The sequence below is a fragment of the Delphinus delphis genome, chromosome 11 (genome assembly GCF_949987515.2).
Source record: "Delphinus delphis chromosome 11, mDelDel1.2, whole genome shotgun sequence".
NCBI lineage: Eukaryota > Metazoa > Chordata > Mammalia > Artiodactyla > Delphinidae > Delphinus > Delphinus delphis.
Genome location: NC_082693.1, coordinates 46246287 through 46271185, shown reverse-complemented (window position 1 = coordinate 46271185; position 24899 = coordinate 46246287). Strand labels below are relative to the sequence as shown.

The window sequence follows — 24899 nt, the reverse complement described above, 5'->3', positions numbered from 1 at the left end:
GAGGGGATGCCACAAGGACAGAAGGCACTGTTCAGGGAGGCAAGTATTCCTGGATGGGACCTACCAGAGGAGGAGATGTGTCCGCTGGGGTGTGTGTGCTGTCATGAAAGGTTTCCGGAAACTGCCAGGCCAGCCTTGTTCCCACACTATGAGGACATTTGAGAAAGGCAACCAATATCCTTACCCTGCAAAGTTCATGTCTTCGTCCTGAACACCCACACTGATCTGTCCTGTGTTCAACAGCCTCGTTCTTCCGGGTCAGAGTTCTGGGTAGTTCCCTGAAAATGGCCACATACTACCTTTTAGACCTGATACTTAGCATCATTTTCATTTTCCCACTTTAAGTTTCTTCGTTTTCCTTTTATTCATTTCAACACACACACACATTCTTCTGAGTACATAAAATGTGCTAGGTGCTAGGCACTTGGCTAGATCAGGAGATACTGCGATAAATCATCTAGAAATAATTCGTGCATTCTCCGAACTCGTGAATACATGAGCTCGGAACACAGATGGCAAACGCATTATTCACAGTCACTCTTGAGCCTTCAACCATCCTGGATAACCATCACCCCCAGACAACCCCAACCCAGGAGTCTTTATTTTTGAAATGACTCAAATAAATAGTCCTTCTGAAAATGTGGCCAAGTAGGACCCAGACAGAGAGACGTCTTGGGCAAAGGCTGCAATCTGCTCTGAGTCACGTCACATCCGATCTGGACATACAGGTGAAGGACAGCACATAAAAGGAATAATTCACTTTCTCTATGCTAAATACAGTTGCCTGTTTTTGGTTGCTGGGTGTTGTTTTCCTTTTCCCATTTTGAGAAACTCTCTTTCTTCAATGAAAATTCGGTGGTGAATCATTGAGACCCCACAAGGAGAGAACTGTGCTCCGTGGAGGACACCTGTGGAGAGGGCCACCGTGGCAGTTCCCGCAGAGTGGGTCTGCTGGGCACATAGCCATCCAACCCCAGGCTGGCTCTGACCCAGGTTACGGTAATGCTAAAGATCTGCTTTAATCCAACCAAAATAAGAGCAGGCAGTCTTAGAGCTTTTAAAGAAAAAAAAAATCTAGTTCTACCTTTGACCCAGGCTATTTTTCTTCAAATATTTAAAGTTCAAAGTCACTGTGTGCTTATACTTTTATTTCAAACCAGAAAGTCACTCTTACTGTATTTGATCACCCTCTTATTTTAATTTGCACACTTGCTTAATAATAAAGTATGTGCTGGACTTTAGCCTAATATATCATGTGTATAATAATATTGGAACCTTTTTTCTTACTTATTAACTAGGAAATACATAAAATGCTGACCTTGTGGGTAAATGACTTTTGCATCCATTTTTAATCATTATTATGTTGCTAAAAGAGTTGCATGGGTAAGGTTTTAACAGGGCTCCTGGGAGACTTATACCAGTCTTTATGGAACACATTGTTCACAGCTGTGGTGGAATATCCATCACTAAAAATCACAACACTTTTTATTCCACATCAATGACATCACTGGTAAAATTTAACCTTAATTCACATGTGGGAAGCAGTTGTCTACCAATGCGAAATTATCCTCAAACTGATTCTAAGGATGAGGGAGAATTGCAACATAAAGCAATCTTATGATTCTATTTGCATTCACCGTTAATGTCATTTTCCAAATATTTTGGATAAGATTCTCAAAGGCCATACTTCTCCCCCTATGACAGCAGATGATAATCTCAAGACACTTCTTAAAGTATTAATAGCAATACAGTTTTCCATAAGACCACTGTACTGCCCAAGATTCCTCAGCCTTTTAATTACCCATGTTCTAAAGGTTTTTTGTCCCATAAAGACTTTCTGCTTAGAAATGTGACAGTGAGGCTGTTAGTGTCTAAAACCTAAACTGGTATCCTCTGAGAATCTTGATGAGGAATCTGAAATTGTACCAGGAAGAATACCAATAACAGGTGGATTTTTTATAGGCTATTTGGGTTCTCATTGATATAGAATAAGAAAGAGAGAAACAAATGGAAAAGGCCCATTATAAAGTCTCTGTTGTCTTATCTCTGATATTGACTTGTTTCATGATAACTTGAATGTCACCCTATATCCCTCTGTTGGGCGGCATCAGATTATCCTACAGGATGAAATAAGCCCCAAATTCCTTTTCAGTTAATGAAAACTAGCCTTCTCCTTGACTTCCTTCTTCCAAATAGGAGAAAATAAATGTGTTCCAATGGGAGAATATGATCAAGGAGGCAGAGGGGAGGACCACATAAGGGCACTCATCTGCAAGGAGCACATTCTGCTCCAGGGAAATATTTGCAACCAGAAATGCAAAGCTTCTAACAGTCACTCATTTAGACATTCAGCCAGGTACACACACCTCAGATTATGTGCAGCTTTGGGGATGCAGACCTTCAATGAAGTCTGACTGATTATTAAGCCATGCCAGACACTGCTCTAACATGGAGTTTCAGTGGTCAACAGAACCAAGCTGAGAGCCAGAGGGCTTGCCTTCTGGTGGAGGATGTAAGCAGTAATATATATATACATATAGAATATATGTACAATGTAATTTCAGAAAGTGATACTACAAACACGAAAAATAGGTCTGGTAGGGACTAGAGATTGCCCGGGAGCAGGGAGGGGAAGGAAGCTATTTTGAAGGTGTAGTAAGAAAAGTTTCTCTGGCAGGTGAAATTTGAGCGGAGACCTTAGTGAGGCAAGAACAAGCTAGAGGGTGAACGAGCTACAGGGAAGCACATTCTAGGTCCAGTGAACAGCAGCAGACACCGTCCTCAAGTGAGAAAAACCTTGGTATGTTCCAGACATAAAAGGAAGGGGAGCAAGGGTGGTGTTGCCAGAGGGAGAGTGGTGCAATATCAGCGGAATGGTGGGAGATGAGGTTGGGGAAGAAGCAGATCCTGTGGGGCCTCGTGGACCACGGGGAAAACTTTGGATTTTATTCCAAGTGTGAGAAAAACCACAGGAAGATTTTGAGCAAGAGAGGAGAGGGATCTGGTTTATCTTTTTTTTTTTTTTTCTCGGTACGCGGGCCTCTCACTGTTGTGGCCTCTCCCGTTGCGGAGCACAGGCTCCGGACACGCAGGCCCGGCGGCCATGGCTCACGGGCCCAGCTGCTCCGCAGCATGTGGGATCCTCCCGGACTGGGGCATGAACCCGTGTCCTTGCATCAGCAGGCGGACTCTCAACCACTGCGCCACCAGGGAAGCCCCTGGTTTATCTTTAAAAAGAAGATTTGGGCTGCTTGGTGAAGAACTGATTATGGGGACGCAAGAGAGGCATCAGAGACTGGGTAATAGGCTCTTCCATGAATCCAGGGCAGAGAGGATTATGGCTGGAACAGGCGAGTGGGAGTGGAGGTGCTGAGACTAGTGAGAATCAGCACACATTCCGAAAACACAGCTGACAGGACTTGCTGATGAGGGAGGTAGGTTGTAAGCTGTCAGAGAAAGAGAAGAGTTGAGGAGTCCGTGGCTGCGGGACAGGCAGTGCTACCAGCTGAGATGGCTGTTCACGGATCACTGTCAGTCTGTCTAGAGCCTCAAAGGTTCAACGAGCTCCCATCATGGGGAAGAAGCCAGTACACACACACACACACACACACACACACACACACACAGAGTCACACATCCTCTGATGAGTGTTGTAATAGAAATATACTCAGGAATTTCCTGATCTCTGGATCTTCCATAACTTTTATTTAAGCACTTCTTTTGTCTTAGACAACTGAATAGTGTGGCCTGTTGGGATATCTGATATTTCAGTCCTGGCTAACTGTACACATTTCTTCGTAGAGCAGCATATATTGTTCTCTATCATCTAAGTATCTATTGCTTGCCACCACAAAATGTATTCTCCTCATCCGTGTAAACATATGGGCAAGTATCCCTCTTTTTTTCCAAATTTCCATACTGGTCCCAGGCAACCTCAATCACTCACGATAGAATCATAGTGTCTTTTTCTTTGCTCTTTATGATTCGTCTACATTTGACAGAGCAGGGTGGGAAGAGAGAGGAGTTTCAGGCACTCATGGTAAGGGTTTCATCACCCACGGAAAGAAACCATAAGAAATGCTACGTGGTAATACAGGAAAATTAGTCCCCAACAATTCCAGAGGAGCACGTTGCAGATTCTCAAACTGTGGAGGGTGTGTTAAAATGCAGATCCTCAGAACCTATCTGTAGAATTTCTGATTCAGTAAGTTGGGAAAAGGGCCAAATAGTCTTTATGTGGGCAAGCCTCCCCTGTAACTGATGCTAGAGTTATACTGACCACCCTTGGAGAAATACTAGTATCTATTAATTGTTTCATTGTATCCTATGCTTTCTAAAGGGTAGACAGAGGAATCATATTCAATATAAAGTTTTAGAGCTAAGGATAATAAAAGATGATAGATAGTTCAAAGATTCTATGAACTAAACCTCCTTCTATTCTTTTAAATATCAGAGTTTCAAGAAGATGATTGCTCTTAATTTCAGATCTAGTCACATATAAAACACATCTGAGTTCCCAAATATGGACTGTCTTAGGCTATTCCAGTTATTTCTAATGGAGTCAAGCAGGCTACATTTGAGTGATTTTATAAAAGCTGATTTTTTAAAAAAATTATGTTTTTGCCTAGGGCAAAACTTTTAGGAAGAGCTTTTGTGACTGCAGTCAGTATGTTCACATTATGCATAATTTTGTTTCTAACATTCTCATCTTGGATCACAAGAAGTCAAGTATAATTACTAACAAGATGGAGAATTCTACCCGCACCTTGAGACATTAACATCTACTCTCACTAACACTATAGGAAAAGATTCAAAGTTACAAGGAAAAAATACGGTACATTTTATTGTTCTCTTCCCAAGCATATGAATTTCAGTGAGTAATCACAAACTTCAGGAAAATAATTATCAACTTCTAATGCTATAGAATCCTTTTGGAACAGATCCGCCAGCATTTAATGTAATTATAATTATCCATGTTTCCATTAACTTCCTAGGTGTACTTTCATTAGGTGAAATAAAGGTTTTGTACAAATTTCTGTTTTTAAGATACTCCTTGGCTTTTAAAAATTGTACCACTACATTAAATAATTTAATGTTCTAGGACAAACTGTTCAGCTAAACTTTATTTTTAATAACATATTTAAGAAATATATGAAAAAATCAATACACTTCTAAATTAATTATTTTTGTGTAGAGTCTCATAAAATCATAGATGACAGCTCCTAATCCATTAAAAATTAATTCCCAACTTTTAACACAGGGTAGCTTGTATCTCTAGCATTTTCTCTTATAATATTAGAAAATATAGATTTTTATCGGAATTACAGCAAGTTCATTTTCATGATGTCTATTACATTATTCATAATAAAATTATTTGTCATGGTGACGGATGGCTTAATAAGTATAAGTGAAGATAATGAAAGCTACTATCTTATAACTTGAGTTGGGTCTTTGAATGAGAGAAAGACTCTAATTCAAACATCACTGAAGGGACCTGGGCAAAGTCCCCTAAAGAAGGGAAGCCTTTGAGTTGCTCCTGGAGCAATGGATTTGAAGGGTAGCCTTTTTCAAAAAGCTGTTTGGGAAACTAGAATTCAAAACTAGCCAATCTTGGACACTTTAAAAAAAATTTCTCCATATCCTATACAAGAGTTAAAAAAGCATAAAAATTAGCATTAGCTAATAAACCAAAAACTAAAAGAGAACTCTGCTATCACATGCAAAGTGTCTCAACAATTGAAATATAATCTCTAGTATTAATATTTCATTTCTCTGGCCTTCTTGCATCACACATATCCCATTCATGGTTCCCCTAGTTAGGTACAGCCCTAGACAAAACTGTAAAGAAAGCAAAGCCTGTTTCCCTTTCTACATCTTTTTGTTTCTTCTGACTATCAACCACCAACGTTCTTCTGCAAGCCATATTTAGTTTCACAGAACACCGACCCTAAATGCCAACACCACCTTATACAACATTCCTGGAAGTAGGGGTGTACTGACATTACAGAAGAGAACTTTAGGGAGACAGTCACACCTGAGCATAGATAGTTAATCTCTAATGGTGAGATTTCAAGCACCACTCTGATACCCAGGCAGAGACACCAACTTTTATAAAGCAGAACCTAAGGTGACTAATTCATACATCTGCATAAGACAAGTATGTTTTCCCAAACGTGGATCAATGAAGACAGGAGGGAAGAAGGACGGAAAGAAAGGAGAGAGAGTGACTGCAATCGACCATCTTCAAGAATTACCAGGCAGGTTTCCTTGCTTCCCTTACTGATCCGAGTCTGCTGACTGGATCCCCCTTCTCTTGAGCACTAAGGAAGACCCTGGAAACCCTTGCTTCTTCTGACACTAGTGGAAAGCAGTGAGCACAGTGGTTAAGAGAGTACACTGTGGAGTCAAACTGCCTGGGTTCGAATCCCAGCTCTACCACAGACAAATTCCTTATCATCTCCATACCTCAATTTCCTTATCTGCTAACACAGGGATGATACCTTACATGGTGGATGCAAGAAATAACTGAGTTAATACATACTGAATATTTAGAGAATAGTAAGAATGGCAAGAGCTTGACAAATATTGAATATCCTCATTTGTGGAGGTGCAAGCTTCTGTTACTTCCACTCCACCTTACAAGGCAAATAAACAGAAGGAAGACATTTCTGTTCCTCACAAGAGTGCTAGAGGAACAGTAGTACGTGGGAGAAAGAATTAAGAAGAACTGCAGAAGAGATTGGTTCAAGATGGCAGAGTGAAAGGACATGCTCTCACTCCCTCTTGCGAGAGCACCGGAATCACAACTAACTGCTGAACAATCATCAAGAGGAAGACACTGGAACTCACCAAAAAAGATACCCCACATCCAAACACAAAGGAGAAGCCACAATGAGATGGCAGGAGGGGCGCAATCACAATAAAAACAAATCCCATAACTGCTAGGTGGGTGACTCACAAACTGGAGAACACATACCACAGAAGTCCACCCACTGGAGTGCAGGTTATGAGCCCCACGCCAGGCTTCTGACCCTGGAGTTCCAGCAACAGGAGGAGGAATTCCTAGAGAATCAGACTTTGAAGGCTAACGGGATTTCGCTACAGGACTTCGACAGGATGGGGGGAAACAGAGACTCCACTCTTGGAGGGCACACACAAACTAGTGTGCGCATCGGGACGGAGGGGAAGGAGTGGTGACCTCACAGAAGACTGAACCAGACCTACCTGCTAGTGTTGGAGGGTCTCCTGCAGAGGCGAGGGGTGGCTGTGTCTCACCGGGAGGACAAGGACACTGGCAGCACAAGTTCTGGGAAGTACTCCTTGGTGTGAGCCCTCCCAGAGTCTGCCATTAGCCCCACCAAAGAGCCCAAGTAGGCTGCAGTGTTGGGTCGCCTAAGGCCAAACAATCAACAGGGATAGAACCCAGCCCTACCCATCAGCAGAAAAGCGGATTAAAGTTTTACTGAGCTCTGCCCACCAGAGCAACAGCCAGCTCTACCCACCACCAGTCCCTCCCATCAGGAAACTTGCACAAGCCCCTTAGTTAGCCTCATCCATCAGAGGGCAGACAGCAGAAGCAAGAAGAACTACAATCCTGTAGCCTGTGGAACAAAAACCCTGCAGCCTGTGGAACAAAAACCACATTCACAGAAAGATAGACAACATGAAAAGGCCGAGGGCTATGTACCAGATGAAGGAACAAGATAAAACCCCAGAAAAACAACTAAATAAAGTGGAGATAGGCAACCTTCCAGAAAAACAATTCAGAATAATGATAGTGAACGTGATCCAGGACCTCGGAAAATGAATGGAGGCAAAGATCGAGAAGATGCAAGAAATGTTTAACAAAGACCTAGAAGAATTAAAGAACAAACAAACAGAGATGAACAATACAATAACTGAAATGAAAACTACATTAGAAGTAATCAATAGCAGAATAACTGAGGCAGAAGAACGGATAAGTGACCTGGAAGACAGAATGGTGGAATTCACTGCTGCAGAACAGAATAAAGAAAAAAGAATGAAAAGAAATGAAGACAGCCTAAGAGACCTCTGGGACAACATTAAATGCAACAACATTCGCATTATAGGGGTCCCAGAAAGAGAGGAGAGAGAGAAAGGACCCGAGGGAATATTTGAAGAAATTATAGACAAAAACTTCCCTAACATAGAAAAGGAAATAGACAACCAAGTCCAGGAAGCGCAGCAAGTCCCATACAGGATAAACCCACGGAGAAACATGCCGAGACGCACAGTAATCAAATTGGCAAAAATTAAAGACAAAGAAAAATTATTGAAAGCAGCAAGGGAAAAAGGACAAATAACATACAAGGGAATTCCCGTAAGGTTAACAGCTGATTTCTCAGCAGAAAGTCTACAAGCCAGAAGGCAGTGGCATGATATACTTAAAGTGATGAAAGGGAAGAAACTACAACCAAGATTACTCTACCCTGCAAGGATCTCATTCAGATTCGATGGAGAAATCAAAACCTTTACAGACAAGCAAAAGCTAAGAGAATTCAGCACCATCAAACAAGCTCTACAACAAATGCTAAAGGAACTTCTCTAAGTAGGAAACACAAGAGAAGAAAAGGACCTACAAAAACAAACCCAAAACAATTAAGAAAATGGTCATAGAAACATACATATTGATAATTACCTTAAACATGAATGGCTTAAATGCTCCAACCAAAAGACACAGGCTTGCTGAATGGATACAAAAACAAGACCCATATAAATGCTGTCTACAAGAGACCCACTTCAGACCTAGGGACACATACAGACTGAAAGTGAGGGGATGGAAAAAGATATTCCATGCAAATGGAAATCAAAAGAAAGCTGGAGTAGCAATACTCATATCAGATAAAATAGACTTTAAAATAAAGAATGGGGCTTCCCTGGTGGTGCAGTGGTTGAGAGTCCGCCTGCCGATGCAGGGGACGTGGGTTTGTGCCCCGGTCCGGGAAGATCCCACATGCTGCAGAGTGGCTAGGCCCGTAAGCCATGGCTGCTGAGCCTGCGCGTCTGGAGCCTGTGCTCCGCAACGGGAGAGGCCACAACAATGAGAGGCCCAAATACCACAAATAAATAAATAAATAAATAATGTTACAAGAGACAAGGAAGGACACTATATAATGATCAAGGGATCAATCCAAGAAGAAGATATAACAATTATAAACATACATACACCCAACATAGGAGCACCTCAACACATAAGGCAACTGCTAACAGCTATAAAACAGGAAATCAACAGTCACACAATAATAGTGGGGGATTTAACACCTCACTTACACCAATGGACAGATCATCCAGACAGAAAATTAATAAGGAAACAGAAGCTTTAATTGACACAACAGACCAGATAGATTTAATTGATATTTACAGGACATTCCATCCAAAAACAGCAGATTACACTTTCTCCTCAAGTGCACACGGAACATTCTCCAGGAGAGATCACATCTTGGGTCACAAATCGAGCCTCAGTAAACTTAAGAAAATTGAAATCATATCAAGCATTTTTTCTGACCACAAAGCTATGAGATTAGAAATGAATTACAGGGGAAAAAATGTAAAAAATACAAACACATGGAGGCTAAACAATATGTTACTAAATAACCAAGAGATCACTGAAGAAATCAAAGAGAAAATAAAAAAATACCTAGAGACAAATGACAATGAAAACACGACAATCCAAAACCTATGGGATGCAGCAAACGCAGTTCTAAGAGGGAAGTTTATAGCTATACAAGCCTACCTCAAGAAACAAGAAAAATCTCAAATAGACAATCTAACCTTACCCCTAAAGGAACTAGAGAAAGAAGAACAAACAAAACCCAAAGTTAGCAGAAGGAAAGAAATCATAAAGATCAGAGCAGAAATAAATGAAACAGAAACAAAGAAAACAATAGCAAAGATCAATAAAACTAAAAGCTGGTTCTTTGAGAAGATAAACAAAATTGATAAACCATTAGCCAAACTCATCAAGAAAAAGAGAGGACTCAAATCAATAAAATTAGAAATGAAAAAGGAGAAGTTATAACAGACACTGCAGAAATAAAAAGCATCTTAAGAGACTATTACAAGCAACTGTATGCCAAAAAAAATGGACAACCTGGAAGAAATGGATAAATTCTTAGAAAGGTATAACCTTCCAAGACTGAACCAGGAAGAAACAGAAAATATGAACAGACCAATCACAAATAATGAAATTGAAGCTATGATTAAAAATCTTCCAACAAACAAAAGTCCAGGACCAGGTCGCTTCAGAGGTGAATTCTATCAAACATTTAGAGAAGAGCTAACACCCATCCTCTTCAAACTCTTTCAAAAAATTTCAGAGGGAGGAACACCCCCAAACTCATTCTATGAGGCCACCATCACCCTGATACCAAAACCAGACAAAGACACTACAAAAAAAGAAAATTATATACCAATATCACTCATGAATATAGATGCAAAAATCCTCAACAAAATACTAGCAAACAGAATCCAACAACACATTAAAAGGATCATACACCATGATCAAGTAGGATTTATCCCAGGGATGCAAGGATTCTTCAATATACACAAATCAATCAATGTGATACACCATGTTAACAAATTGAAGGATAAAAACCATATGATCATCTCAATAGATGCAGAAAAAGCTTTTGACAAAATTCAACACCCATTTATGATAAAAACTCTCCAGAAAGTGGGCATAGAGGGAACCTACCTCAACATAATAAAGGCCATATATGACAAACCCACAGCAAACATCATTCTCAATGGTGAAAAACTGAAAGCATTTACTCTAAGATCAGGAACAAGACAGGGATGTCCACTCTCACCACTATCATTCAACATAGTTTTGGAAGTCCTAGCCACGGCAATCAGAGAAGAAAAAGAAATAAAAGGAATACAAATTGGAAAAGAAGAAGTAAAACTGTCACTGTTTGCAGATGACATGAGACTATACATAGAGAATCCTAAAAATGCCACCAGAAAACTGCTAGAGCTAATCAATGAATCTGGTAAAGTTGCAGGATACAAAATTAATGCACAGAAATCTCTTGCATTCCTATACTAATGATGAAAAATCTGAAAGAGAAATTAAGGAAACACTTCCATTTACCATTGCAACAAAAAGAATAAAATACCTAGGAATAAACCTACCTAGGGAGACAAAAGACCTGTATGCAGAAAACTATAAGACACTGATGAAAGAAATTAAAGATGATACCAACAGATGGAGAGACATACCATGTTCTTGGATTGGAAGAATCAATATTGTGAAAATGACTATACTACCCAACGCAATCTACAGATTCAATGCACTCCCTATCAAATTACCAATGGCATTTTTTATGGAACTAGAACAAAAAATCTTAAAATTTGTATGGGGACACAAATTTAAATAGCCAAAGCAGTCTTGAGGGAAAAAAACGGAGCTGGAGGAATCAGACTCCCTGACTTCAGACTATACTACAAAGCTACAGTAATCAAGACAATACAGTACTGGCACAAAAACAGAAACATAGATCAATGGAACAAGATAGCAAAGCCAGAGATAAACCCAGGCACCTATGGTCAACTAACTTATGACAAAGGAGGCAAGGATATACAATGGATAAAAGACAGTCTCTTCAATAAGTGGTGCTGGGAAAACTGGACAGCTACATATAAAAGAATGAAATTAGAACACTCCCTAACACCATACACAAAAATAAACTCAAAATGGATTCGAGACCTAAATGTAAGACTGGACACTATAAAACTCTCAGAGGAAAACATAGGAAGAACACTCTTTGACATAAATCACAGCAAGACCTTTTTTGATCCACCTCCTAGAATAATGGAAATAAAAACAAAAATAAATAAATGGGACCTAATGAAACTTCAAAGCTTTTGCACAGCAAAGGAAACCATAAATAAGACGAAAAGGCAACCCTCAGAATGGGAGAAAATATTTGCAAACGAATCAATGAACAAAGGATTAATCTCCAAAATATATAAACAGCTCATTAAGCTCAATATTAAAGAAACAAACAACCCAATCCAAAAATGGGCAGAAGACCTAAATAGACATTTCTGCAAAGAAGACATACAGATGGCCAAGAGGCACATGAAAAGCTGCTCAACATCACTAATTATTAGAGAAATGCAAATCAAAACTACAATGAGGTATCACCTCACACCGGTTAGAATGGGCATCATCAGAAAATCTACAAACAACAAATGCTGGAGAGGGTGTGGCGAAAAGGGAACCCTCTTGCACTGTTGGTGGGAATGTCAATTGATACAGCCACTATGGAGAACAATATGGAGGTTCCTTAAAAAACTAAAAATAGAATTACCATATGACCCAGCAATCCCACTACTGGGCATATACCCAGAGAAAACCGTAATTCAAAAAGACACATGCAGCCAGTGTTCATTGCAGCACTATTTACAATAGCCAGGTCATGGAAGCAACCTAAATGCCCATCAACAGACGAATGGATAAAGAAGTTGTGGTACATATATACAATGGAATATTACTCAGCCATAAAAATGAATGAAATTGGGTCATTTGTTGAGAAGTGGATGGATCTAGAGACTGTCATACAGAGTGAAGTAAGTCAGAAAGAGAAAAACAAATATCGTATATTAAAGCATATATGTGGAACCTAGAAAAATGGTACCAATGAACCGGTGCAGGGCAGAAGTTGAGACCAGATGTAGAGAAGAAACGTGGACACCAAGCGGGGAAAGTGGCAGGGGTGGGATGGTGGGATGAACTGGGAGATTGGGTATGACATATATACAGTAATATGTATAAAATGGATAACTAATAAGAACCTGCTGTATAAGTAAATAAATAAAATTCTAAAATTTTTAAAAAACTGCAATTAGAAGACCTAAATAGACATTTCTGCAAAGAAGACATACAGATGGCCAAGAGGCACATGAAAAGATGCTCAACATCGCTAATTATTTGAGAAATGCAAATCAAAACTACAATAAGGTATCACCTCACACCAGTCAGAATGGCCATCATCAAAAAGTCTACAAACAATAAATCCTGGAGAGGGTGTGGAGAAAAGGGAACCCTCATGCACTGCTGGTAGGAATGTAAACTGGTGCAACCACTATGGAGAACCATATGGAGGTTCCTTAAAAAACTAAAAATAGAGCTATCATCTGATCCAGCAATCCCACTCCTGGGCATATATTGAGAAAAAAACACAGTTCTAAAGGATACGTGCATCCCAGTGTTCACTGTAGCGCTGTTTACAGTAGCCACGACATGGAAGCAACCTAAATGTCCATTGACAAATGAATGGATAAAGAAGATGTGGTACACATATACAGTGGAATATTACTCAGTCATTAAAAAGAATGAAATAATGCCATTTGCAGCACCATGTATGGACCTAGAGATTATCATACTAAGTGAAGTAAGTCAGACAAAGCCACATTCATATGATATCACTTACATGGGGAATCTAAAAAAAAATGATGCAAATGAACTTATTTACAAAAGAGAAACAGGCTCAAAGACTTAGAGAACGAACTTACGGATACTGGGGGCGGGTGGGGGGGAGGGATAGATTGGGAGTTTGGGATTGACATACACACACTGCTATATTTAAAATAACCTACAAGACCCTACTGTATAGCACAGGGCACTCTGCTCAATATTATGTAATAACCTACATGGGAAAAGAATTTGAAAAAGAATAGATACATGTATATGTATAACTGAATCACTTTGCTGTACATCTGAAACTAACACAACATTGTTAATCAACTATATTCCAATATAAAATTTAAAAAAAAATAAAATTTAAAAAAAGAACTGCAATTATTTAATCTGCAAAGAGGAAAGCTAAGGACTATTTCTGGTAATAGCTTCTGTTTTGCCCAGAAGAAGCAGAAAAGCTCAAATGGCAGCAAGAGAGCAGAAGGAATTCATTTATGTGGGTTCTAAAGATAAATGCTCAGACTGAAAAGGTTGTTCAAGTCTGAAATCACTGCCATGGGAGTGGAGGAGGCTGCCTGCTGCAGACTTGGTTGTGCTGGGGGCAAGGAGATGAGCAAGGTCCCCTTGAAAGCTTCTTCATGCTCTGTGTCAGTATTTCCCTGGAAATCTTTTTGTATGTATGTTTAAACACAATAGAAGTGTGTAAATCTCTGGGCTAAAAACTTACGATTTTACCAGGAAAGTATTTGTTCTGCCTCAGTGTAATAGGAGCACAATGTCATGTTGAAAGGGACCCCAGAAAGCTGAAAATCCTTCTTCATTCTCTATTTGAAAATACTTGCACAGAACAATATTGGGAATTCTGTAGCTTGATAGTGATTCTTAGATTTAGGGACAGATACAGAGTTTTGAATTCAGGGAACCTGATTTTGGGAATATTCATGACAAAGTCACCTTAATAATTTGAGAGTCAGGCCTGGGTGAATATCCAATGTGTAAGAGAATGAAACTATAAATAAAAGCAGTAAGTAACTCATGTATAAGCCCTCTTCTGGTTTGGAAATGCAAATGAATTCTTAGTATATAGGCCAATTGTTCATCTAAGAAGTGGGAGAAAAATATTCTTCAGAAAAGTTCCCAGGAGGGATATGGGAATATTTTTAGTAAATATGCCTAATCATTCTTTTTGACCTCATGGCACAAATCATAACAAATTGAGTTATACAGTAACTTTCTGATACGGCATGACAAAATTCCTATTAAAATATCTCAGGATCTGTACAGTATGCTGTCCTAACACACAAATTAAGGGTTTTATATGAAAGTTAAAAAATGTTTTTGGTTTGTTTTCCATCTTAGCATTAATTCTTTCCCTCCTGTTACTTAGGACAAATAGTTGAGCGTTTATTTAATTCCAACATTCTTTTGGTCAATAATCCCAGCAGGAGAATGTTTCTGTAGTTAACTCACTTTATCTCCCCGAATAATGAAAAGAAAGCAGCAATTTGAGAGTTAAGTAATAGTCACTAGAATCTATCAGGAGCTTTATAGTGTACTGATGTAACATTCGTCACCCTGTTTTACAGGTAAAGAAAATGAAGCATAGAGTTGTTCGGTCAGCCAAAGTTACAGGGCTTCTGACCTCAGTGTCAGACTTGGGACCACCTTGCAGCCCCTGTAACAAATTCTCAAGCATTTGGATTTCTGCATTTCTGACAGGGTGGGCTATTATCTATGTGTTGAGATTCCCAGGGGAGTCTTAGTATTGCTGCTGGCTAGAGGAAGACATGGAACAGGGTAGGAAGAAGTGAAAATCTCCTGAGGTCCTTAAAGGAGTGGAGAAATTTGAAGACCACACACAGAAACGCTCTGTGCCTGGGGAAGGACACTCACCATTGAGAAAAATCTGAGGGTCACAGCCGCTGTGAGCCTTCACCCATTTCCCACCTCCACCACAGGGCTCCCAGCTCCCAGCAGCTCTAGCCTCCACTGAGGTGATTTCCAGGGAACCCAGTTTTGTCCACCATATGAGTTTTCCTCAGGGCACGTATTATTCCTAGCGGGTGACTTGAGAAATGAGTAAAATAAAAGCTATCATATGTTTAATTTATAGTTAAGTGAACACGCAGATAACATTGTTCTCAATTCAAGCAATTTCCCACAATTGGCCAACTTGAGAGAAACAGATGCGTGGCTATCTTCATTTTTCTAAATATTTTCTAAAGAGTTCAGACATGTTCATTGCAGCGTTTTTGCAAAGTAAGATTCTCTTCTCCTGCTCTTTAAGTGAAGCATGGTAACTTTTTTGTGAGAAAAGGAGGCTCTCTATTTCTTCTAAAATGCCTTAATGAATGGGAAAGATATGGTTAGGTTACAGAGTACAGCAACATTTGCTTTTGGCATCAGTATCTGGGGATTTTTGTGCTTTTCTTCCTCCTTTGCCTTATCTTTTTTCCCTTTTCACAGTTCACACTTACACAAACTGTGTCATTCATTGTAATGATAAAGCAAGTACTGAGTGTTTAGCTTTCATTCTTGTCCTTGGATGTTAAAACTGACAGCTTAGCACCTCTATTACTTTTTATCGGTGAGTCATTGCCCTTGCCAGCACTCAAGATAAGAAAGTCTCACACTTGCCAGAGGGAGAAAAAAAAAAAAAACAGGAAAACTGAAAAGAGCACTGGGGCTGAGTTGTACTAACCACAGAATGGAGGGTGGGAGGCTGTTTTGAAAATAGATGGACCTTGCCATTCTCCAAGACAAAGTTATAAATGAGAAACTGTCCAGTGTGATTTAGATCATTTCCAATGGAGAGTCAATTTTCAACTACCCAGTTAACCTGTATAAACCTCTAAGGAGTAGAGAAATTCAACACGTGATCGCATTTTAATCCAAACGTTAAAAGACCTACATTCAAAATGAATCTGATCACCTCACACTAAATCCTTGTTTATGAAAGACTAGCCACAAGAGCTGAAAATTGCCATTTGATACTACTGCACCCTGTGTGTGTGTGTGTGTGTGTGTGTGTGTGCGCGCGCGCACGCGCGTGTATGTAGTTATTGTGAATAACTACAGAATAACTACACCATGAGAGGATCAGAGAATTCAGTGATACGTTAAGGCTGTTTTGGGGGTCACAGTTATTCACTGATAAATTTGGGGAGATTAAACAAAATTGTATGTTCCTTTTTTCCCTCTAATACAGACCATCTTTCCTGGCACTGTGTCTTCATCCCTATTGTTTAGGTAATAAAAGAAACCGCACAGGGCTGTGAGAGACCTCAAAGACATTCAGTCCTCACCTGCTCAGGGAGACACGCCATGGAGGTTCTGCCCTGTAGTTTGTGAAGGGTTTGGGAAATCTTAGTTTGTGAAAATATTACATTGATTTAAAGTTTCCATGTTGCACTAGTTCGTCTTTCTATTGACTGAATGGTTCAGGATATACTGAGATGGAGAATAGCTATATTTAATGCGCAACAATGACTTTCTGTATCATCATAGTTTGCTCTCTCAAAACCTATGTGAACTTCTGAGTAAGCACAAGACACACCCATAAAACATCCTCTGCTAATTGATTCCCAATTATGATGACTTTAAAGTGGAACAAGAACTTAAAGATGCTTGCAAAGCAAGGTGTGTGAAGAAATCTAGATTTCTAATTTCTCCCCAGTTTTTACAACTGTCTCACCCAAATCTAATCTGACAGCATTGCATGTTAGTGATTACCTGTAAAGAATCTTTCCAAAGCTTCAAATTCATTATCATAGAAATGAAGTTACTTCTGGTAGATGCAATATTTAATTGTGTAATTATAGATATAAACAAGACTGGAACTCCAGTGGGTAGGAGCAAACTTGCAAAGAGAGGACTGGGGAGGGGCCGGTAGCCACTAGATTTCAGCTAGTCTTAGGCATTAGTCCATAAGTCTTAGAGAGGGAACAGAGAATAACAGCTAATCCAGTAAACTGATAAATGAAAATCAGATAAGAGAGTGTTTATTGTATCCCCAACTTACAGATGAAGAAACTGAGGTACTGAAAATTTAAGTAACTTAATCAACATCACGTAACTGGTAAAACCCGTAAAGGATATATAGGATACATGGCTATATGGAAAGTCATTATCACACATTAAGCATTATTTAGTAAGTACTAAAGTGAAAATGACCAATTACATTCCAGTGAATACCGGATGTGCTGGGAGTGCATTCGAGGGATAGCTAAAACAGGACTCAGGAAAACCTTCTCCAAAAGAGGGATGCTTAAGCCGAGGGGCCAACCAATCAGACAAAAGAGGGGCAGAGAATGATCTGGACAGAGGGACCAGCATGTGAAGGAAGGCCAAAGGGAAAGAGCACAGCATGGGAAGAAAACTGCAGATAGGTCCTGGAGTAAAAGAGAGATGAGCAAATAAAATGAGTTAAAGAGGTAAGTAGAGGCCAAGCACACAAAAACGCTGCATAAGTCACTCTAAAGAATTTAAGCTTTACTTTGAGGACAATGGGAGCAAGAGAAAGGAATTAGGCAGTTGAGTCACAGAAGCAGATTTGAGCTTCTGGGATATCACTTGACTGCACTGTGGAGAAAGGACTGGAATGCCAGACAGGAAAGAGGCTGTGTCAGTAATCCAAGCAAGAAGCTGATAGGGGGCTGAGTTTGCATAATGTCTATAGAGATAGGAGATATATTTAGTTGCTACCTTCATTAGGACTTGCTAATTGATTGATTGTAGGGGTGGTGGTGAGAATGAGGAAATGTGAATTAGGCTTCTGGGGCAGTAGTCATCTGAATGGAGGCAGGTATCATTCCTTGAGATAGTGAACTCAGGAGGAAAAGGAGTAAGTTTCAGGGGTGGTGAAATTTAATTCTAGATATGTTGTTACATTTGAACATTCAATTTGAGACAACCTACAGGTGGTTGAAATACATGGGTCTAGAGTTTAGGAGAAAGATCTGGGCTAGAAATATAGGTGTGGTAAATATCAGAATATGGATGTAAATGCAATTCACAAAAGAAGATGAAGTAATATAAGGAGCGTATAGAATGGGGAAAGAAAATGAGCCAACCCCCCCCCAAATGGTACCCAATTTCTGATCATCTGTCACATGCGTGACACATCAATGAGCAGGCCACCATACTCGTGGCACCATGCCTACATCTAATGGCACGTGTATAATGGCATCTTTCTTCTTTTTAAAAACTCCAATGCACTAAGCCTGATTTTCCTTATATGAAATAGATGAGAGAGACTGGGCTGGAAAATCCATACCATGACTGGGGTGTGCCTTGACACTCCCAAGCAGGCAAAATAATAACTCAAAACTGAAGTACCCTCATTATAAATATTTTCTAATTGTACATCATCAAAAAAAAAAAAGGCGGTGGGGTGGATGTTAACAGTAGCTGGAAAGAAGAGGATGGGGTATCATATCTAAAGTGGTGTGCCTCAACTTCACAGTTGAGTCTTTTCCCGCCCTCGTGAATGGTGTGTTCATACAGGTAATTTGCCACAGTGGAAATCAATGGGCATGAGTTGGAGTTCAAGTCTCAACTCTCCAAGCGATCTCCACTCCTCAATAATGAGCAGTTTAAGCAGCCCAAAGCATGCTTTGGCAGACAACATGCAAGAAACAAGGTGCAGAGGTGAAAGTATAAAAGTAAGTTTTCAGTTTTTGCCACAAACAAGTGTAGCTCCTCACCCAGAGGAGGAGGGTGTTCCCAGAGGATCTCTGAGGTCTCCATCATTTCCTGTGGCCTCAATCACCTGCAAGAGTAAGACAAGGCACAGCCTTCACTGGCAAGTCCTGTAGGCCTGAATCCTCCCCTGGCGGAGGGATCCAGCAAGTACTACTTCTATCCTGGTAGCACTCTCAATCAGGATTTGTCATCACTCAAGGCACAGGTGGACCATGGTGCATATATTAATTTTTCCTGCAAGGTCCTTGTTTTCATTTGGCTTTGAAATATTATGGTGACTACTTTTATTATTTTTACCTATGGCGTGCGATCTGTGATTGCCATCGCGGTATATTAGAAGGTCATTTCCCATAATTTCCCCCCAGCTCTATCCAATGCACTAACGCTGTCTATTTGTAACTCAATATACCATTTCCAATACCATGACTTTTTCATTTTATTACTCTTTTTACTTTTGGAACTGACATACGGAAAAAACGCGACCAGTGTTAATGTTAAAAAAAACCAACAACTGTATTTTTATTGAAACCATTGTTTCCTCTGTGAATAGTAGGATAATTTATACTTATTTTAAAATTTGGAATGCAAGGTTTCCTAATAACAGAACTAACTTTACTCCCCTTAAGTGCCCCCAAATACCTCCAACTCCGAGAGCTGGCCTAATATTTGCTCACTTGGTTGCTCACTCCCTTTTTCTCTTCAACTCCATTTGATATATGTTTTCCAGGACGTAGTGGAGACTTCTGGCCCGAGAGGCTGGAAAATGTAACTCGGAATTTCCTACAATCTCAGCTCCGCTTTCTCAGCGCTCCGACCCGGGGCGGGAGCCTTGTTATTGTCACGTGGCCACGGGGGCGAAGCGCCCAGCAGGCCAATGGGCTCGCGCGGGCCTTCGCAGCCCCGCCCCTCGGCTCCGCCGCGCGGGGACTTGGCGCTCCGCTGAGGGGAGGAGGCGAAAAAGTTTCTTTTGCGGGCGAGGAGAGGCCTTGGCGCGCGGACGCTGCTCCCACTGCAACTCTGACGCAGCTGGCCGTTCTTTTCGGTTTCCCTCTCGCTTCCCCGGGGCATGAAAGAACTTTACTGCCAGGACTAAAAGAAAGGGGTTTACCTGGGAGCGTTAGAGGACTGGAAGTTGGTGCAGGGCCCCGAGCGCGCGCCGGCGCGGATCCCGGGTCAGAGCGAGGGACTGCAGGACCGCGATGGGCGCGCCGACGTTCCGCGCGCCCGCGGCGGCTCTGGGATTGCTGCTGTGCGCGGTGCTGGGATGCGCGGGCCCTGCCGAGGGCGGCGGCCGCGGGGCCCTGGGGCCGCCTTCTGGGGTCGGCGCAGAGCACCGGTGCCCCGTTCCGTGCCGCTGCCTCGGGGACCTTCTGGACTGCAGTCGCCAGCGGCTGTCGCGTCTGCCCGAGCCGCTCCCGCCCTGGGTCGCTCGGCTGTAAGTATTCTTCCTGAGGGCGGAGGGGGAGCCACTCGAGATTCGGGACTGCGGGCGAGGGGCCAGGATGCTCGGCGCGCAGCAGCTTTTTCCAGGGCACCTCCTCTTGGCCCAGGCCTCCAGCGGCCCTCCGCGGAGATGGAAAAGGAGCCGACCGGGCCTCAGTCTCCCTCCATCCCCCAGCGCCTGGCGGGCCGCGCAGGTGGGCCCTGAGAGCGCCCCACCCGGCCGCAGGTGGGCGAGGGGATGCAGCCGCTGACAACTCCCAGGGGCAGAATCGACGTCCTGCGCCTGGAGCTCGCCTAGGGGGCTCAGATGCGCGCCCTGCCAGGCCGGGGCGGGAGAGTTGGCAACCTACTGCCGCCCTGAGTTCGCAGTTCTCACTTTGAGAGGATGATCCCGCGGCTCAATAGTTTCTAACAGGTTCATGCCACTTTTCGCGTTCCCAACTAGTAATCGAACGCGCTCCTTTCGTTTGGGAAGACCCCTCTACAGAGTTAGGTCACTGTCCAAGCTGTGGTGGACATCCTTTTGTTGTTCTTTACCCTGGGCTTAATTTCGCATTAGTAAATTCCCCTCTTCGACCAAACTGTAAGAAGTTGGCAAGAGTGATCAATGGATAAGGAAGGGAAGGAACTAGAGTTGTTTCAGAACCGAGAGCGTGATTTATGTAGCTTCTCAGCAGGTCCAGAAGGTTTAGGAGAGAGCGCTGGGTGCTGTTATGCAAGTTTGGGGATGCTAGATGTGAAGTCCGAAAACCTGAAATCACTGCCAACTGCCAGAACGAGGAAGAAAATGTAGTTTAGTTCCAAATGTCATCTTGTTCTCTCCCACTCTCGTTTTGTTAAAGTTGGAAGATTGGTGCAAAATGTAAACAGTCAAAACTTGTGTTTCTTTTTTTTCAAAGTAGCTATCCTGTTAAAATAACAAAAGTGCAGTCCATCCTTAATCCTGAGATTTGGCTGTAGCAGAATTGCAGTGGAAATTTGAAACTCTGGAAACAACTCTAGTCGACTGTCCTAACATCCAAATAATAGTGGTAGGAAGTTTGATCAGGTAGTTTAAGAAATTGTGTTTTTAAATCATTGTGCTCATCAAAGTCTTTATTTGTAGAACTGTGGACCATCAAAAGCATATTCTTTGTGTCAATATGCCTCAGTTTAATAAAAAAAAGTAGAAGTAGAGAGTTTTAGGTTGATATGTAATCTCTTATCATGGGATGTCTTGTTTAGTAGTTTTTATTACAATTGAAGAAGGAGATAAGGGCTTTAACCTAAAGCAGGAAGACTTTCAATTAGTTGTGGCTAATTCTGTTCAATTGCCTCTTGTGGAGGTCATGTTGCCTTATTCATGAGATGTGAATGGCTCTATTGACATCATATGGAACTGAACATTTGAATGACTGGAGGTGAACACGTACGAATAATAGAGGGATGAGAAAGAGAAAGAATACAGTGCTTCCTGGGGTGTGTTTAGAAATGCTCAAATCATTTACCAGATCTAACTTATATTCAGTAGTTTCTCAATTTTAAGTGGCCTATCGGATCATGCCAGGGTGCAGTATATTTTTGTGTGTGAATATCTCTTTTAAAAATTGGATGTCTTAAAAAAAAACAAACTGTATTGCTCTTGATTAGAAGTTGAGTTAAACCAAAAGGGGTTTGATACCTATTCAAACCTGGTCTTAAAAGTAGCTGACCTAATTAGGATTTTGTTTTGCAGATAATTTGGTGGCACACTAAAAACAAATTACAGTTTATTTGGTTAGCACAATCTTTAATTACATTTCCGCCAGCAGTAAATTGTCTTAATACAAGTCCACATTCCTTAAATGTATGCGAAAATAAGTTCCACTTGTACAAATAAGCACTACGCCTGTTGTCAGAAACCCTGCTGTGATCACTCATTGGACAGCTCTGTCATTCTTGTACTTGTGTGACTTTGTAGTTGTCACCAAACCATGTGGTCCAAATTCTTGATTGTAAATGTTTCTTTTGTTTGTGCCTGAAGCTCTAGAGGTCTCCTTTCTCCACCTTTGAAAGGAGCAGAAAAAATACATGGAATTGAGCCTTAACTTCTGTTTAACTCGGTATTTGGAGCAGGAGGCATAAGATAGCTGCTTCTTAAATTTTACATAATTTGAAAAGCTTTTAAGGAGACTATTCCCAGAGTTCAGAAATAAGTAGAAAAATGCATATTGTTTTTCCCCATATCTTAACTTCCTTTTCCTCAGGTAATTAAGAAAGTAAAAGTTCTCCTTAGGAATACTTCTTGAGAGCACTCTTCAGAAAAAGTTTGGTGTCTAGCTTTTGTTTCATTTGTTGAATTGGTAAGTTAAAAACTTAATCTATTTAATGTACGTGTGTGTGTATTTTTTTCCAGTTTATTCAGTTGTAATTTATGGCCACAGGAATCCCATGTGTGAAAAGTTGAATTGTTTGAGCTGTAAAATCGTCATATTGTAGTTAGTTCTCTTTTCAAAAAGGAACTTTTAATCCTTTAATGAAAGTGGCTCTTAAAACAGTCAGTATTTTCAGCGTTCCTTACAACTGCCTTTAAAAGCAGACTTGGGTTTACATCTAGAGTGTGTGCTTACAATGAGTTGGGAGCCCAAAGAGGAGTGCTAGTTAGAATATGTTTACTTAGCCAAAAGAGGGAAAAGTTGCCCAATTATCAAGAAGGGTTTCAAGTATTATTAAAATCTCAATGGAATTTCAGAACTATTTGTCTTCTCACATAGAAAGCTTTGAGTTAGCTGGGCTCAGGCAAAAAAAAGTCTGAAAGGTACTTTCTGCTGGTGTGGCTTCTTTAGTGTCTGCCTGTTATAAATCCTCTGGTTCGTACCAAAATTGGGGCTCGGGTTAGGGGTATTAGTCCTTATGATTTTCACAGCTGTTTTTCTATATTTTCCAGACTAAAACTTGAACATAGCAGGCTGATTTATGAGTCACTTTGGATCAGTGTCTTAAAACAGCTACAGCTTGGCTTTTTGTTTTTCAGCCTTCCAGATTTCTGCTGAATTAGCAGCTCTGCAGGCCCCAGTGGGATTGATTAAGAAGCTTGTGCTGGATTTGCATTTTAAAATTTGACTTGGAAGTCAGATTTCCAAATGCTAAAAGGAGGAAAATGAGAGCTGGAACCAAATGTTGTATATTAATTATTTTCCATATATATTTATTCGCTTGCTAATATGCAGGAAAAGAGACTTCTCTCTATTGTGTAGAGTTTGGTTTGCAAGTGTTTGGCCGGCTGAGTTTTGGGTAAATAGTTCACACCTCCCTACCTCGCCACCTTTCCCATTTATTAACCTCATTACAAAAAGTTTTTTAGGAAAGGTTTCTGGGGAAGGTGGTCATTACTGGAAATCTAAACAAACAAAGCATCTGCCTTCCTTATTGAATGTAATGGGGTTTAAGAAAACATCGACATTGTACAAGTTGAATTTGTTTTTAATGGTCTAGCCATAAAAAGCAATACAAGGAGATTTAGGAAAATATGGCATCCTTTAATCGTTTCTGAAACATAAACTGTATTAAATCTAAACTTAGGTGCATTAAAAGTTTCATGGCTTTAAGTATTTAGCAGTAAAAGTCACTTCAGGGATGATTTTTTTTTTTCTTCCCCATATAATGTGGTTTTAATAGTACACACAGCACTGGAATGGAAGTGGGTCACAATAACTGAAATATTTAAGGTTGCCAGCTCCTGCTTCTGGATCAGAAGTGAGGGGTCCCCAGCATGTGCCCTGTTCTCTGAAGGCACAGTTTCTCATTTTACAGGTCTTTTGTTGGAGATTTCATCCTGTTACTGGTCAGGAAAAAAAAAAAAAAAGTTAAAGCACGCCATCTTTTTATTTTTTTCCTCACGGGATTGCCCTGAGAAATAATCCTTAAAATGAAATGAAAGGTGGAATTTTTGTTTTTTCTAATCAAAAAGAAAATCACCTGTGTGAGCTGGGAATGCCAGATGGGTGCCCCCTTTCCAGTGAACACTTGAAACAATAGGGGATGCAGTTGTAGGCTTAGTGCAACGTTCTTTAGTTGAGTGGGTCCAAATGAGCCTTTCTGTTGATTCAGGCTACCTCCCAGGTGAAGACCTCTTTTCCACGGTTGTTTTTTAAAGCCTGTGGGAAATCTGTGACTGTCTGGGGTGCTAAAAGCACACAGGTTTTGTCTGAATCCTAACGTGAGCCGTGGGGCCCATGGTTTCCTTGATGAACTCCAGATGGATGCGAGCTGGGCCGTGAGGGAAAGTGTCTGGTTCCAGCGTGGGGAGCATGCACAGCAGTGGTTGTAATTGCAGGATTTTTATAGTTTA

General features: G+C 40.8%; 1 protein-coding gene and 1 long non-coding RNA gene across 2 annotated transcripts in view; one reads left to right on the top strand and one right to left on the bottom strand.

The window, feature by feature from the left end:
* The window catches only part of LOC132433839 (uncharacterized), a 52521-nt gene extending 32530 nt beyond the window's left edge, over positions 1–19991 (bottom strand). Inside the window, exons 1-3 of the long non-coding RNA XR_009521218.1 lie at positions 19787–19991; positions 19150–19214; positions 185–278 (exon numbers count right to left, since the gene is read on the bottom strand). This is a non-coding gene — a long non-coding RNA (uncharacterized lncRNA). The remainder of the gene's footprint in view (positions 1–184; positions 279–19149; positions 19215–19786) is intronic.
* A 127-nt stretch (positions 19992–20118) lies between these two features.
* Positions 20119–24899, top strand: part of LRIG3 (leucine rich repeats and immunoglobulin like domains 3) — a 46825-nt gene continuing 42044 nt past the window's right edge. The window contains exon 1 of the mRNA XM_060025124.1: positions 20119–20582. Coding sequence (XP_059881107.1) covers positions 20347–20582 — 236 coding nt within the window. The 5' untranslated portion in view covers positions 20119–20346. The remainder of the gene's footprint in view (positions 20583–24899) is intronic.